This window comes from Neofelis nebulosa, chromosome 17 (genome assembly GCF_028018385.1).
Source record: "Neofelis nebulosa isolate mNeoNeb1 chromosome 17, mNeoNeb1.pri, whole genome shotgun sequence".
In the NCBI taxonomy this organism is placed as follows: domain Eukaryota; kingdom Metazoa; phylum Chordata; class Mammalia; order Carnivora; family Felidae; genus Neofelis; species Neofelis nebulosa.
Window position 1 is genome coordinate 26279223 of NC_080798.1, and position 18099 is coordinate 26297321.

At 37.1% G+C, this 18099-nt stretch overlaps 1 protein-coding gene across 5 annotated transcripts in view; it reads left to right on the plus strand.

Annotated features, from left to right (window-relative positions):
- PHKB (phosphorylase kinase regulatory subunit beta) overlaps window positions 1-9480 on the plus strand; it is a 255172-nt gene extending 245692 nt beyond the window's left edge. For all 5 annotated transcript variants that reach the window (XM_058708055.1, XM_058708056.1, XM_058708054.1 and 2 more), the window contains 4 exons: window positions 1708-1837; window positions 5126-5233; window positions 7806-7946; window positions 8591-9480. In XM_058708055.1, coding sequence (XP_058564038.1) covers window positions 1708-1837; window positions 5126-5233; window positions 7806-7946; window positions 8591-8728 — 517 coding nt within the window. In that variant the 3' untranslated portion in view covers window positions 8729-9480. The remainder of the gene's footprint in view (window positions 1-1707; window positions 1838-5125; window positions 5234-7805; window positions 7947-8590) is intronic.
- The last annotated feature ends 8619 nt before the right edge of the window (window positions 9481-18099 follow it).

The window sequence follows — 18099 nt, forward strand, 5'->3', positions numbered from 1 at the left end:
GGTATTCTTGCCAAAAATGCATAATCTAATTCTAATCATGAGAAAACATCAGATAAACCCAAAGTAAGGAATATTCAACAAAATAACTGACATTTCTAAAATGTTAAATTCATGAAAGATGAAAGAAAATTGAGGAACTGTCACAGATTGGAAGAACCTAAGGGGACTTGGAAATCAAATGCAGTGTGGGGTCCTGGATTGGACCCATGACCAAAACAAGGACTTTAGTGGTAAAATGGCATAATTTGAATAAGATCCGTAACTAATAGTATTGTGTCAATGTTCATTTCCTGGTTCTGATAGTTGTTATGTACTATAACAGACTAGGGGAAGCTGAGTATACAGGAACTTTGTGAATTACTTTTTGACTTTTCTGTAAGTCTAAAATTTTTCAAAGTAAAAAGCCAAAAAATAAAAACAAAAGAGAGGTCCTCAAAAATAATTCTTCATCTCCATTATGAGTATTCACGCACTTCTATTTTGTTGTTCTAAGCAAACATCTCCTTTTTATAATATTAATCATGACTGTATAGAACTCTGAAAATACCATTTTTTCTGGTTGCCATACAAAGGGGATAGGAAAAAAAATCAAACGCAGAGTCCTGGGTATTCAGTTTGCACACCCATTATCCAAAGTAAAACATCACCAAGGAACCCCTACACCTCTGGGCTTTTTCTCTTTGGCATAGCACTGAACCGAGCCACACAAGTCTGGGCCTGCCAAAAAAAAATCTGTGCATCCAAAAAAGATGCCTCACTCATTTATGCAGTTTTAAATTTTTATTGGTCCTCTTCCATCAGAACCAAAATAATCTTTTTCAGTATACTGTCTCCTGCATAGTCATTTTCCTACCTAGAAATATTGTTGGTCACATACTTACCTTGTGGCTGATGGTATATTTCATTTGATGCTTGTTTTAATACCAAGTATAAAAAGTATATATCTGTTCCTAGCTTCACCTTTTGGAACAATATGCTACTGTGTCATTTGTATGTTCTTTTCAAATTATGCAAGTTCTGCATCTTTAGCAATTTGTGAGTATTATATCTTTAAGATGTAATACTTAATCCATGGAAATAAGAGATCTAGAATTTTGGCTTATCACTATGGTGTGATTACTGTGACATGTAAGATTTTGTAGCTGATTTTTCAGCACTGGTACTTTGGCCATATTTAAATAGAAAATGAATGTAAAGTTTAAAACAAGATATATTTCGTTAGATACATAATGCTTTTTTGAGTCTTCATTACTTATCAAATGTTTATTAATCATCTTTCTGGGGGGGGGGGTGTATAGGAGTGATCAAGCCATATGATGTCCATGCTTTCATGAAGGTTATATTTTATTGCATATAAGGACCGCATGAAGTTATTTCAAAATTGGCTGCTTCTGTGTTTTTAAATGGAGCTTCTTTGCATATTAGGAAGTTATTTGATCACATAGTGAGCAACCTTATAACTTACTAGAGAATATCATTTTGCCTATTGAATTTTTTAAAATCTTGGGGATTTTCTCCTATCCTGCAAGCTCTGTTTTCACTATGAAATATTTAGTAACCTCTGTAACACATGGTAGATATGCATCATTGATGGATTTTGGCTTTTATTGCTTACCCTATTGGAACAATTAATCCATATTGAAAACCCTGCTCTCTATCAGAACAAGCTTGTTTTTCAACTCTGAGGCATTTTCTTTTGGTCTACAGATGTTGGCTGAACAGGCGTCAGATTGATGGGTCTTTGAATAGAACTCCCGCTGGGTTCTATGACCGAGTATGGCAGATCCTGGAGCGAACTCCCAATGGTATCATTGTAGCTGGGAAGCATTTGCCACAGGTATAGCCCCATTATATTTGTATCATTTAAAGGGACCTAAGGGCATAGGGGATTCTTTCCCCCTCTGCATTGCAAATAACCTTTCTGCTTATCCCGGTTTTTAAGAGTATTTAAAGGAAGGGTATCCAGATACCTGAAGGGAGGAAATACTAGAAAGTAAGACACCTAATCAGTTGGATTGGAAATATATTTTCCCAGTCTGAATTACTTTAATTTTAGTGCCCCTCTATACAAAAGCCTTGCTTTACCAAATGGATATTTTGCTTAAAGTTTGTATTTAATCAAAAACAATTTTGTATTATATTTCAGATGTTTCAGGGAAGCTCTGTGTTGAAAGGAACCATGTGCCCAAACCTTTTGCCAAGCAACTGTCTTTCCCTTATTTATTAGTGAACTTAGGGTTCCTTATGTTGGCATTGCTATGAATGGTGGTACTTCTTTACCACCAGCTGATAGTGGGCTAGTGCCTAGGGGACCTCACAATTGGTAAAACATACATTCAGAATACAGAACCAAATCAGAACTAAGAAGCAAGGTGACTTAGTAATGCTATGGATAAGGAAAGGACTGTGAATTTCAGTGAATGTGAAAAGTGTAATAACTCATTAGGTCAGGAGATAATCATTTAATTTACTCAAGATATAATTTACCTTTGGTCCAAATGAATTAGTGCCCCCTCCTTCAAATGGTTTTCCCAAGTTATATGAACTGGCCTGCTTCTTTGATTTAGTTATTTTGTTGAATACTGACATCTAACTCATTCTGCTTATACACAAACATGAATAATTAGGCTTTTTGGAAATGGAGTACTGTATTTGTTCTTTGTGTTGAAACATCAATCAAATTATTTTTGATGAAGGTCTTTATACAAATATAGTATTCTTAAATACACATACCCACACTCATTTTGTTTATACACACACAAACACACACACATACATACATGCACAGAGTATTTCTGGAAGGACCCACAAGAAATTGGTAACATTCTTTTCTTTGCCTTAGGGAAAGGGAACCGTGGTTACAGGACACAGGGTGGGCTTTTCACTGAAAACCTTTTTTAACCATTCAAATTTTGAACTATGAATCTATGACTTATTTTCTTAATGAATGAAACCTGTTAAAAAGTATTCTTTATACTATTAACAAACTACTGAGTGGTTGTATTTGGTTGCCAGTATAGGTGCCCTATTCCTTTCGCAGATGCTCTGTGATCATTGGGTGGAGCAGCACTGTCTCCTATGAGCAGGGAACAGGCTTCCATTATTCATGTTCTGCTTCTTCTGTTAGGCTTTGTGTCTACATACAGTGGACTGTGGCAACCTTTTTTTTAGCTGCTTTCCCAGCCCCCACTAATACCTACCAGATTTTCATTTAATTGTCTGATTGCCCAGGCCACTTATATTTTGTCTCCTCTCTTTCCTAACATCAATAACAGCAGGTGCATGTCAAGTATTTTTATATTATATATATATATATATATATATATATATATATATATATATATACACATACACACACACACTTTCTTAGGTGCTCCTTTAAAATCCTCACAACAATCTTTTGGTGTAGGTACTTTATTATTCCCACTTGACAGATGAGGAAAATGAGGCCCAGCAAAGTGATTTTCCCAAGGTCATACATCTAGGAAGTAGCTGACCCAGAGTGTGACACCTATCCCCTGCCCTATCCCCGGTAATTTTACTTCTAAGCCTTTTGTCTTAACTTTGCTGCTATACTGCCTACCCTAAGTTCTTCCAGAGAGTGGGAAATAAAGCAAGTTTGATGTTTCTTCTCTAGATTTATCATAGTTGCACAATAGCTAGGTGACTTTTCAAATGTGATATATTAAAAGGAAATTGATATGAAACCATGACAGGATTTTCCTTAACTTCTGTAGCCCTACTAATCCCATTGCTAGACATATAAACAATTATAAATACTGTGTTCAACAAATGGGCTTCACTTTCCCCAAATTAGGTACTACCTGTAAACATTAATAATATGTTAGATTATATTGAATACAGAATACAGTAGATGGACCATAATGAATTACAGGGCTGGTGCATTATTATACCAGGCCAAACAACTTTGCTGTTACTTGATTTCAAGGGAACTTTCCTGCTAGGTCCCATTTGGAGTAGTAAGTAGATACACATTGTTCTGAGGCTAGGATCAAGTTCACTGTAAATCATCAAGGTAGAAGCAAATAAGTATGACTCATCATTTCTTCATCTCTGGTAATAAGTCTGGTGACTACATCTGCTTTCCAATGTACAAACCTAACATTTAGAGCCTTCTCTTCAATCCTTTGAGAGTTATCCACCATGCCCAAATTTGGATTTGGATTTGAGTTTATTTGCTGCTTTCATTTGGTTTGTAAAAAGTGAGTGGAAGACTATGCAATACTCTCGTTTTAAATGAAATATAGAGAGTAAATTCTTTTAGTTTTGCTTTTTTTCTGTGTTTTCTTGCCATTTCTACATATAATGTTGTTTTTGCTTATTTGTATGCATTTCTATGCTGCCAGCTCAGAAAGGATCTGCCACAGAAATGATGTAAATCAGTAGCAAGTGACTTACATGGTAAAGTGTGACAGCAAGCATAACTTCTTGTGTTAGTTCTGAAAGCAATATGTACTCTATTTGTTGTCTCAATTTTTGGCTGTTCCTTTTGTGTATTAAAGTGGATTTCCAAGATAGCCCCTCTTTCTTAACACTTGTATAGTGAAGATAACCACTAAAAACAGGAGGTTTAATTTATCACAATAGTCAGCTGATTGGCTTCAGTAGTTTGACATATATAAAATCCAGTCATATAGCTGAAAATGTGAAGGTTTTATAGAAACTCAAAAAGATTGTTGGTTAGAAAATGAAATTCCTTGCTTCAGATTCTGTGTCTCCCTCTCTCTCTGCCCCTCCCCTGCTCATGCTCTGTTTCTCTCTGTGTCAAAAATAAATAAAACCATTAAAAAATTTTTTTTAAAAAGGGGCGCCTGGGTGGCTCAGTCGATTAAGTGTCTGACTTCAGCTCCAGTCATGATCTCACAGTCTGTGAGTTTGAGCCCCGCATCGGGCTCTGTGCTAACAGCTCAGAGCCTGGAGACTGCTTCAGATTCTGTGTCTCCCTCTCTCTCTGCCCCTCCCCTGCTCATGCTCTGTCTCTCTCTGTCTAAAAAATAAATAAAAACATTAACAAAAATTTTAAAAAAAGAGAAAATGAAATTCCTCTATTAGGTGGAAACCACAGTGTAAGAATGCATGTTAATATTGAGTTATTGTTTTTCAGCAACCAACCCTGTCAGATATGACCATGTATGAGATGAATTTCTCTCTCCTTGTTGAAGATATGTTGGGGAATATTGACCAGCCAAAGTACAGACAGATTGTTGTGGAGGTTTGTATTTAGAAATGTAGATTGCTGAAGAAATGCTTTCTATCTGTTCCCTGAAAACTAACATAAAAGAAACTGCCCAAGAGACTAGGAATTCCACTCCTTACCTATCCCGATCTCCTCTAGTTGAGTCCTGGAGGATATAGGCATCCTTGACTCAAGTCAAAGTACATGAACAATTCAGTGCCCTTCAATGGCAAGTGCATGAATGCCACTAAAAAACAGAGGAAGCAACCTTATCCTGTTTGCTTTAATTTCAGGGTTTTTTTTTTCTGTTTAGAGAAATAGCACATGACTATTATATAAAGTTTTAATTCAGAAAATTACAGAAAAGAAAAAAATTCCCCACACCCAGTAGCAATAGATCACTGATGTTGATATTTTGAGGGACATCTTTCCAAACATCTTCTGTGAACAGAGAATACATGTAATTTTGTACTGTATCATTATTTTATATAAAGTTAAATGCTCAAATACACACACACATCCATGCACGTGTATACATGTGTTCTTTTGCCATTTTAAAACATTATGCTGAATACATAGAGAATTCCCATAATGAATGGATTTAATACATAGTCCATCTTCACTTTGTGTCTTTTTCTGGGTAGACTTTGTGTCTCTTGTGGGTAGGTAACATGTCTTAGTGATACAGAAGATCTCAGTAAATGCCAAACTGGTTGTGGCACCTGAAATGCAGCGTGTCTGGACCTACAGCCAGAGTGGAGTGAGATTCAATCCTATCTCAGATGTGCCAGGATTCATAAACAGTATCAGCAGCATATGGGAAGTCAGGCAGACTGGGGTCAGAAAGAGATGGGGTTATTGGAAAGGTGAATGCCTTCCTTGTGCTGTTAGCCTTTCAGTGTTTAGTGCCCAGCATCTGGGACCTACAATGGACATGGAGGTCCTTCTTGTTGACCAAAATGAGGGTCCCTTTGCAGAAGAAATTTTTCTTCAGAACTAGAGCAACGCTTCATATTCTCCTGGCTAAATCCCTGCCCCAAGATTTTCCACATTTTGACACCTGAATTTTTCTGAAAGGGTTTCCTTTGGTTCCTTCAGGTTCTGTTTTGGAAGCATTTAGTTGAAGTACAGTCAGGAAGAATCCCAAATTTGGAATTATGAGGTCTTTTTTCCTGTTCCACATGCAAAGTAGGAGGCATAATAAAGATCAGAAAGTCTTTACCAAGCATTGTGTACTCAGACACAGTCTTTGTGTATAATGGTTTGTCATCTAAAAAAATGTCAGTGGGGCACCTGAGTGGCTCAGTCAGTTAAGCGTCTGACTTTGGCTCAGGTCATGATCTCGTGATCTGTGAGTTTCAGCCCTGCATCGGGCTCTGTGCTGACAGCTCAGAGCCTGGAGCCTACTTCAAATTCTGCATCTCCCCCTCTCTCTGCCCCTCTCCCACTTACACTCTGTAAGTAAGAGAGACAGGGAGAGTTTGAAAGAAAGAGACAGTGGAAGTTGGAGAGGGGCAGAGAGAGAGGGAGACACAGAATCCGAAGCAGGCTCCAGGCTCTCAGCTGTCAGCACAGAACCCGACGTGGGGCTTGAACCTACAAACCATATATCATGACCTGATCTGAAGTTGGATGCTTAACCGACTGAGCCACCCAGGTGCCCTAAAAAAGAAAAAAAAAATTAAAATGTATGTTAGTACTTAGGATGAATGTATGAGATAGACAAACAATAAGATTATGCATTAAACTAACACATGTAGACCAAATAGTACTCATATCAAAGAGGTCAGAGTTAGGTGTATTTTTTAAAACATAACCATACCCTGAGAAACTACTGTGATGTCACAGTATTATACTCATTTTAGGGTGCTGGGCTCCAAGTCATTTGATTAGAGGCTCCACTGAACTCTCACCTGCCTTCTTTGGCTTTGCTGCCTACCACCTCTTCTAGGGCAGCCTCCGCTCCGCTGGACACTGGTTTTAGTGTTTTGCCAACAAGGATTAATGCCCAAAGGCAAGAATGTTCAGGCACTTTGGGTGAACAGGGCACTATGTACTACAGACACGATTAGGAAAATCATTTTTCAAAGTTCTTAGTTTCATTTAAATAACTAAAAAACATTTCTGCTCAGCTATAAAGATATATACAATGAAAAAAAATGTGCAGTTTCCAACAGAACTTATGCTACTAGTTTTTAAGATTAGAAAGATTCCAGGAGCGCCTGGGTGTCTCATTCGGTTAAGCATCTCACTTCAGCTCAGGTCATGATCTCTCAGTCCCTGAGTTCGAGCCCCGCATTGGGCTCTGTGCTGACAGCTCGGAGCCTGGAGCCTGCTTCAGGTTCTGTGTCTCCCTCTCTCTCTGGCCCTTCCCTTCTCGAGCTCTGTCACTCTCTCTCTCTCTCTCTCAAAAATAAATAAACATTAAAAAAATTTTTTTAAAAGATTAGAAAGATTCCATTCACAATGATCCAAAAACCTGTCATCGTGCAGAACACATTATGGAATATGAGGATCATCCATTAGTCTGACTAAAGAATGAAAACATGTCCAGGCTGTGTTGTTTTTATGGTTCATATAATTGGCTTTCAACGTCTGTCTCTTCTAGTTACTAATGGTTGTATCCATTGTACTGGAAAGAAACCCTGAGCTAGAATTTCAAGACAAAGTAGATCTAGACAAACTGGTGAAAGAAGCATTTCATGAATTTCAAAAAGACGAGAGTCGACTAAAGGAAGTTGAAAAACAAGTAAGTGGATAAAACAGCCTTTTATAGAGTTTTTTCATTGTCTCAACTCTTCAAAATATCCCTAATCTCTTATCATTTAACTTACAAAACAGATTTATAGAGTGCAAAATGTAGTATTCGAGGGGCAGGGAGGAAGTCTGGCTTATTTGAGGAATTAATGGTACGTTTTAGTTAATTACTAGTCAGTTCAGCTATGAAGCTTTGACTAAAACGAAAACTAGGAAGACATAAATTTCCTTTATATAGTTAGCAGTTAAAATTGTTTTACCAGAAAGGAGCCATAGATTCCAGAAGGCTATAAAATTAAATTCTGGGGAGGATGGGAATGCGTAACAGGCTACCTTGGTGCTGTGTATACTACTAATATAGTCCCTTCCAGGCTCTCTGTTTAATATTTTATGCTCATCTGTAAAAAGGTTCTTTAAGTAAATAAAAATTATCAGCAAAGAGAATACTGAAAACATCTGTCTTTGTTTTATATGCTGAGAAGACGCCTTAGGAAAATGAAAGAAAAGCTCAAGATTCTGTTTTCCACAAGGAAATCTTTCTGTGAATTTATTTTCCCCCCTAGGCTGACACTGATTCTACCTGTCAACTCTTTACAAACAAAAAATCAAATGACTTGCTTACTGTTTTCCTTTTAGGATGACATGACTTCCTTTTACAACACTCCCCCACTGGGAAAAAGAGGAACATGCAGCTATTTGACAAAGGTTGTGATGAATTTGCTGCTAGAAGGAGAAGTCAAACCAAGCAATGATGACCCATGTCTGGTTAGCTAGTGAGAAAGGTGTAAAAGGCTCTGTTGAGACATGTTTTCTAGTAGTGTGTTAAGTTTTGTGTTGAAGCTTGGTTCAGGCCACCATTAATGTATGGACTGAGTATGTTGGTGAGGTGGTTGCCACGTCCTTGGCAGAGCCACTGGACCTCTTGCACTCCATAGCCAATCTAATGGTAAGAAATGCTGTAACTAGGTGGAAAAAAGTTCTGATGATTATTATGCCAACTACAATAATAATCTTTACTGAATGATAGAAATAGTTTATGAATTGAAAGTTCACTACTGCATGTTTTATGATCAAATAACTCATCAAAATGAATCTTTGCTCTTTGGACTAAATTCCCACCTTACTGCCATTAAAATGAATTTGTCAGCTAGTGATGCATACTGGATATTGAAAGAATGATGAACTTAACTTAGTGTCATTGTTATACTAAAAAAAGATATTAAAAATCATAAAAGCAAATCTGCCAGCTAATGTTTTGATTCTCAAAAACTGCATTGTTGATGAAATTTTAGTATACAGAACTATTGTACAACTTTTACCTTATAAACATGACTATAGTTGTGTATTTGTGCTGACTTTAGGGGTTGGACTAAAATACAGTGTAATCTATACCTGATTAGACATTTTTCTTTGAGCTCTTACTAAAAATATGGCATATGTAAGATTTTTCAGAAGTATGGACTGTTAACCTAGTTTGTACTAGTAAAAAAAATTGAAAATCATTAAATTTTACCTCTGAATTAATGAATATATCTGGATATATCTTTTTGTTCTCATGTTCACGATATTAAGTTTCTTACTCCTGAATATTTCCATTTAATTGATCTGGAGATAGAATGGAAGAGAATATATGGTACCTACCATTATACATATTTTGCTATGAAATTTACTTAAGCAAACTTTAGTAAAATTAGAAAATAGATTAAACATTTAAGTTTTATCAATTTATTTCCTTACTGAATGTTATAGTACAGCCCATTAGTTTGAGCCATGGACCCAAGGAAAATCATTTTTCTGACCATTCTTATTATGGAAGTATCACCAGAGAAGTAAAACTGGTTACACAAAGAATGCAGCCCATTTTTAGAGTCTTGAAAGGACCTAAGAAAGACAGGACAAGTGGCTTCAGTAACAAGTCAAATTGATATCAAATAAATGGATGTTTCAGCACATGGGAAAAATTGCAGAGTCAGGCACATTTCTCATAACTTTGAAGTGTACTGCCTGGATCTCGCATAAAAATCATATATGCACTGGTTGGCAAAATTGAGAAAGAATGAGGTAAAATCTAACCTTACAGAACATCTTAAGGAGAGCGATATGACAAAGAAGATAATTACTTCATAAATTAAGAGAGTTTATGAAAAGATAATAATGAACCTTGTTTATAAAAACAAACATACAAAAAACCTTAAACTGGAAACCCATGGAGAATTGAGGACTGACACTTCATAGCTGGAGAAACTGGAAATAAGGAAAAAAAAAAACCCTGGAATATTTAATATTTGCTGAAACCTAATGGAAGGAAAGTGTTGTATTTTTAAGAATTTTTAAAAAGCCTGATAAGCTGAGCAAAGTTGCCATAAACCTGTCACTGTCTTTATTGAAATCAAACATCGAATGCAAATGTATATTTCCTGAATGAGTTTTAGTTTCCTGCTTATATGTTACATATGCAGAATTCTAGTTTTCCCATGTTGCTGAAGGCATTCAGAATCTGTGACATATGTACCAACTTTGTATTTAGATGAAACTCAAAATTTATTGTACTGAAAGATATGATGGGATCAGTAATCCTTGATGTACACCTCTACAGAAGCCAATGTCTGTTTTCTTTTTTTTTTTAAATATATGAAATTTATTGTCAAATTGGTTTCCATACAACACCCAGTGCTCATCCCAACAGGTGCAATGTCTGTTTTCTAACTAGAGAAGCAAAATATAGTGAGAATTAGAACACAGAACTCATATGAATTTTAGAAGTCCCATTTGACCTACAGAGCTAAAATGTTTTAACAGCTGTACGAGAGACTGACTGAAAATATTAGCACATTTATCCAGGCATGACAAGATTTAAATCTGATTTAAAGCTTCCTCTATCACAATGGCAGATTCACTGTGTGAGTTTATTGTACTAGCAACGTCTGTTGGAAACTCCTGACTGAATATCAAATTCAACTACATTTCCAGAGCTATCATTTTAAGAAACATAGTGTTTTCCAGATTTCCTTCCATTTTATTTAAGTCTGAAGAAGTCGTATTTCAATTTTAAAAATCAGAGTGTGGGATCATCTTGATGTCATCCTCAATATGTGATAAACTTGCAGTGCCTTATGGACACCAAATAACATTTCTAGAACACCTGAATAAATTTAACTTTTCACCAGAACTCTAAAGAGTAGGTTCAGACATGCTTGTAGCCCTTCATGAACATGCATATTAAATAGATGGCATATAAAAGTGTAAGAGCACAGTTATGGCAGCACAGAGATACCACATCTTAATCAAGGAGAGACTGGAAGTAGCATGTTAGTATGCAGCCAGATCATAAAACTACTCTATTTTAGAAACTAAAAACATGAATGAGAAATGAGGGAGGAAGAATCAACAAAACAACACCAGCAGCATTCAGACAGAGGAAGCAATACAACCTCATACCATAAACTCTGAAAAGCAGCAGGAAGACAAAAGACTCCTTGGAATTTGTATTTGGCTCCTATACTCTGGCATTCCAGAAGCTGTACAAGGTGGGGATAAGGCAAGTAGATAAATTATGAAAAACCTAATGCATTTGGAGGGAATCAGATAAGGGAGTCAGTGTCTATGGGAAAGACAGAAAATGTCCTTCCAGGGTGGAAGTCCTTCCCCTACTACACATATCACCGTCTGGCATTAATCTCCCACAGTGCTGCTGCCAACCCACGTGATATCTGTGTGAGTTAGAAAAAGGCACCCTTTTGGGGCATACTCAACCCTGTGGGCACAGGGCTAAACACCTTTGTGCAAAGGAAAATGTCCTTTCTCTTAACAGATGTAACTCCATCCCAGGACATGTGTGTCAGAGAGCCAAGTGTAAACTGGATTTCAGTCCCCTGTTGCCCTCTCAACTGAGTACCTTTGTGCAGTGCACGAACTGCATGACTGCCATAGTTGTGCTCCCCAAGGAAGTAAATTGCTATTGGGAGTGGCCATTTTGATTTTTCATCTGGGAGGGTGGTAGATGAAGAGCAAGGGTGACCACAATCCCCAGAACCAATTATCTATAAGAATACTAGTTGAGAACTAGTACCACAGACCCGTGTTTTGTTGCCTGAGAGGGAGCTTATGGGCAGTGGTGATTAGATTTATGACTACCCTTTTTTTTTTTTTCTGAAATTGTATTTTATTTTTTTACATGTTTCTTTTGAGAGAGAGTGAGTGGGGGAGAGGAAGAAAGAGAGAGGGAGAAAGAGAATCCCAAGCAGGCTCCATGCTCAGTGCAGAGTCCCACACGGGGCTCAATCTCACAAGTGTGAGATCATGACCTGAGCTGAAATCAAGTCAGATGCTTAACCGACTGAGCCACACAGGCATCCCTGAAATTTTGTTTTAATACTATGAGACCTGAATTCACTCTGCCTAATCAAGGGCATATCCCGTTTCCAAAGATGGTGCCTTATAGTATGCGATTGTTCCTCTAAACTGGATAAACTTAGGCACTTACTGCCTGAGAAGGAGGACTCAGCTGGAAATAGCTAGGAGAGAACAAAAGAGCTCAGATTGGGAAAAGGTTCAGAATACTGCCCACACTGTATCCAGGTGTCCACAAATTTGCTTGTGCCAATCATGAGAAAGAAGGAAAGAAGCTACCTATAAACTATGTAAAAATACTATAGAAAAAAAAAAAAGAACAGATACGGAACTCGTTCTCTATGCTCAATGCTCTCAAAGAAATTAAAGAGAAAAGGAATTGATGAAAGAAGAAATCAAAGACAAAATAAGACAACCAATAAGATAGAAAAATAGAGCTGACAAAACAAGTTTCATAAATTAGAAACAGCAAAGAACAAAATATACATAACTGAAAACTGAATTGCTGACATACAGGGAGAGCTTGAGATAATTCAGTCAAATACTTATTGAGCATCAACTATATGCTGGACACTGTTCTGGCATGGTAATGAAAAAAAGGACAAATTTCCTCTCCTCGTGGAGTTTATGTTCTAGTTGGTGTTGGGGACATAGTAACACATAGTAATAAATGCTATGAAGAAAAATAAGACAGGAGGGGAAGAGAAAGAGTGACAGACATTACTAGTATTCCTGTGGCTGTGGAAAGGTCTTATTTCATAAGAAATAATCAGAGTAGGGGTACCTGGGGGGAGCTCAGTTGGTTAAGTGACTGACTTTGGTTCAGGTCATGATCTCGCGGTTCAGGGGTTAGAGCCCCGCGTCGGGGTCTGTGCTGACAGCTCAGCCTGGAGCCTGCTTTAGATTCTGTGTCTCCTTCTCTCTCTACCCCTCCCCAACTCACACTCTGTCTCTCAAAAATAAACGTTAAAAAAAAAAAGAATCAGAGTCACTGATGATGGAAAAGGATCTACACGGGGGTGGAGAAGGTTGATCCAACATAAAGAAAATTGGTATCCATGGGTACAGAAAGCTACGATTGACACAGAAGAAAAAAAAAATTCAAAGACAAAAAGTTTTTCCTAAATAAGGAAGAACTTTCATTGTTCTGGAAAAATTTGATGCAAAATGAACAACACTGACACATCTTGGAGAAGTTAAAATAAAAAAAAAAATCATCTTCTGGGGCTCAATTTCAAACCAGTTCAACATCACACAATAAGGGTGGTCTAAGATTTTTTTTCCCACCTAGTTGTAAAGGCAAAGAATTCTTAAATATACAGTAACTCAGGAATCATAACACTGAGAATCTTTCTTGAAAATAACACATGACTAAATCCAATAAACCAAGAGAATCAATGTGAATAGTGCAGTAATGGAGAAAACATAATAAATACATAAGAAGTACTCATAAATTGTTAATCCATTAAAATATAAAATTAACAGTAATAACAAGGCAATTTACAGTTATAGAAAAGAGTCACCTGAAAGAAAAACTTTGCAATTTAAAATGATGTAACTAATGGACTGGGATGAAAATCATACAGAAGGCTAACAAAACTCGGTAGGGGCTGAGAAGGAACTATAAGTGAGTTAATTTCCTTGTTTTTCACAGAAAGACATATTATTCACTTCATTTTTTAAAGTTAATAATCAAGAAATAATCAAGAAATAAAGTTTTTTAAAGTTTACCATTTGAAATACAAACAGTTTTAAATTACCAGAAGGTGCCTGGTAGGAGGGGTGGGTAGCATTCAGAAAATTAACCATCTAGCAACTAGCAAAAGATAGAAAACAAAAATGACACTGTCCAGATCCCTTATCATTGCAGCTCTCCACTTTAATGTCAGACCACTTTTAATTAAAAGTAAAAAAGCATTACATTTGTACTAGAATTCAAATGGCCTAAATCTGTATGCAAAACCAAACAACATCATGGCAGAAATTTCTGGCCATCCATCAAAATCTATTCTCCACTTCCATAGTAACAGAATTACAGTTGTGCATATATGGCTGCTCAGATATACCACACATTCTATTACCCCACAGGGTATGTCCTTGTGACTTTAGTGGAATGTTCTTTAATGAGATATGAGCAGAAGTAATGCCACTTCTAAGCCTGTTCCATAAGTCTCCATGCTTGCCCCCTCTACCCTCCACCCCCTGGCCCTGTGCTCCTTGCCCATTCCTGTGTGCTGGGATGACTTCGAACAAGGTTAATGTGGTAGCCATTTGTGGAAGATGGCCAAATTGCCTCCATGTCAGTTCCTGTCTAGTGGTGGGCCAGTTTGTACCCCTTCACTCCCCACTCTGCTTACTCTAACACCTGTCATTGACCACTGAGCCAGCATTCTGTCAGGACACAGAAACTATCCCAGTTATTTAGACAGAAAGAATGTAATGTAAAGAATTGTTTAACCAAATATAAATGATGAAACCAAGTATGTGTATGAGCCATTATATTTATTCTAGCAGTTCACTCTAACCAACAGCAAGATACATAAAGTATCTGAAAATGCAAGGAGAAACAAAAACATAATCAGTAACTTACCTATGACCAATGAAATCTGAAAACAAATAATGATAGCATAGGAATAATATAATCACTAATATATAAATATTTAATCTGTATCCAAACCACTGTGATTATTCCTTCTAGTTTCCCTGAAACATTTTGAAGCTGACCTTATTCCAGGTGCCAAAGAAAATCTCCATGCATTTCAAAATTAGAAATAGTGAAGACTGCATTCTTATGTCTGGCAAAAGAAAAAAAAAGCCACAGTTTAATAACCAAAATAGAAAAGAATAAAGCCAACCTCTGGTAAATTTTGATATTCTAAATTGAAACCAAATTGAAATTTCAGAATATCAAATTACTACATATAAGATGGCTATGACCATATTCAGACAAAAATTCATGGTTCTAAACATAGTACTAAATAAGATTGAATGGGGGTTAAATACCACAAGAAATCTTAAAATTAAAGCAAAATAAGGAAAGCACAAGAAAGAAAATGATCAAGTGAAACTAATTCAAGAACAGAAAAAAAGAATAAATCCAATAGCTGGCTTAAAAACAAAAAACTTTCGATAACTATACCACCAGTTAGCCTAATCAAGTAATAATAGGGGCTAATAATAGCTTACATTTCCTGAGCATGTAATCTACCATGCATTGGGCTTAGTTCTTTATATTAAAATGTAATATGCATATAAAACATATAAGCATATAGTGCTATATGTATATTATGAAGTAGCAGCTATTAGTACCCTCATTTTACATATGAGGAAACTGAGGAACAGAGATTAAGCATCTTTTCCAAGGTCCCACAAATTGTAAGTGACTGAACAGAGTCCAGATCACAAAATTAGAATTTAGAAAATTGAAATAATTATTTCACAAATGTGTAGGAAATTAAAATTTTTTTAATGATACATATTAACATTAGAAAATTCTCAAATTTGTAATATGACTGGTTCAAAGATGCTTTATAAAGAAACAAACTCATCTACTTTTTTCCCTAGCCTATGCCCACTTTACAACAGCATTGCTTCCTCTGTGATGTGTAAGGTGTCGACTGAACAACACAGTGGGAACACAAGGGAGCAGTTTTTCTAAACTGCTGGAAACCCTGCAGCTCTGAGAGAAGTACATTTACACTGGAATCTGCCTTAATCCTCCTTCCTTGCAAAAAGATCATCTGAGACATATCCATGTGACAGAAAAGGCAGGTCCTAGTTACAGCTTGCTGAAATCATTGAAGGGTGCTAAATAAGTACAAAAGTTCACAGCATGAGTGTATTTCACTTTCTTTTTGAGCCCACAATAAAATGAGAACAAAGAAATTCAATAACATCATCAGTCACTCACCATCAAGTGCCCACCCTGCCATGTTCCTGTGTTTGGTAGAGAAATACAACATGAGGTGGGTAATTAATTCTCCCAACTTGTGCACTCAGTACAGTGAACTACACGGGCAGGTTTAAGTGGCAATTTTGGTTCAAATACTGGCTGAGCCACCAGTAAAGATGACAAGTTCATAAGGGGTTTGGAACATTTAGAGAAGTGTATGTTTTCTGAGTCTGAGAGTGGGTGCTGTAATCAGAAATCTTTCATGCGGCACGCGTTCCCAGCTCTTCAGATTCAATTGTTTTTTGATGGAGATACTGCAAATTATGAAAGCACAGATCACGCCTTAGAAATTTGGCAGCACGATGAAGTTTTCCTTCTGGTCAACTTCATGCACAAGTCTGGGCTGAAAAGAAGCAGGATGATTCCACCAGAAAAGAAATGTTTGAATCTGATTTTTTCTACTACTTCCTTATCCTGAAAAAAAAATAGGAGAATGACTTTCCAACCTTTGAAATCATTAATCTACCCTCAATTAAGGAGACTCTGTTTCATTTAAAAGACATTTTTCTGGTTTTGCTTTAGTCGGTGTTTCTTATTGACCTATGTTAGAGGACAAAGTGTAGTAGTAGTAGTCAAAATTCCTTGACCCATGTTTATTTTTCCCCAATTTAGAAGTTCACGATTGCCAATTTCATCCTCATGGTCAATATTAATTAACATTCACCTTGCACACAGCCATTTCCTGGTCTCCTGCTTAGCACTGTGAGAAAGGACAAAAACTGGGAATCTGAGAACTTGGTCTCCTGCCACTGGTCTCTCATTTTCTGGATGTTGTGGACCACTTGACTTATCACTGATGCTCTCTGAACTTCAGTTTCCTTCTCTTTAAAGTGACTGAGTTGGGCTAGATTTCTGCAAAGGCCCCTTCAACTTTACCATTTTATCAAATCATCTTATATTTGTGTAACTGTGTGCATCCCCTTTCCTTTATACCTTCACTCCATGTGTTGCTAGGTGCTGTTTTTCAAAGAGCATCTCCATTCTCTTGCCTTAAATATCACCTCAGTCCTTATAAGTCTCATAAGTCTCTCTAAGGTACTGTTATTACTCCTATTTTACAGATGAGGAGACTGCATAATTTCAGATCTGGGCTCTTATCTCACTACATTTATTTGCCTCACTTTCTTATACAGCTGGTTTATTTTATTTTTTAAGCCATCTGTCTGTCTATCTTTTTTACAATAATGGCTAAGAAAAAGCAAGTTGAAACAGTGTCCTCTGTTGATTTGGCTTCTGCTCCATTACATCCCTCCTCCTCACATTAATGGAGCCCCCAGGCCAATTAGGGGTAACTGGCTCTCTTTAGAACCCAGGAGACTGGAGCTTATCTCTTGGGGGGGGCGTACTTCCCTAGTCCAGAATTCCCACGGACTGGTACATTTGATTGACAGGGACAGCAGAGATTGACATCTCTTCCTATCTAAAACTTAAAACCTTTTAAGATCCATGGTCTCATAACCAAACATGGCTTTGATTTAAACTATGGCTTTTATATGGTGTGAGCAGGAGGTGATGAGATAGAAGTCTTTCTTTTTTTTTTTAAATATGAAATTTATTGTCAAATTGGTTTCCATACAACACCCAGTGCTCATTCCAACAGGTGCCCTCCTCAATACACATCACCCACCCTCCCTCCCACCCCCAGCCCCCATCAACTCTCAGTTTGTTCTCAGTTTTTAAGAATCTCTTATGTTTTGGCTTCTACCTGTACCCTTTCCCTGATCCTGGTGAGGCCCGACCTGGAGCTGAGACTCCTGCTAAATGTTCTCATACTCCCATATGTCCTTTTCAGTTCTTTTGTTCTTCCTGGGATCCTCCCCGGCAGGGGATGTGGGAATCAGTT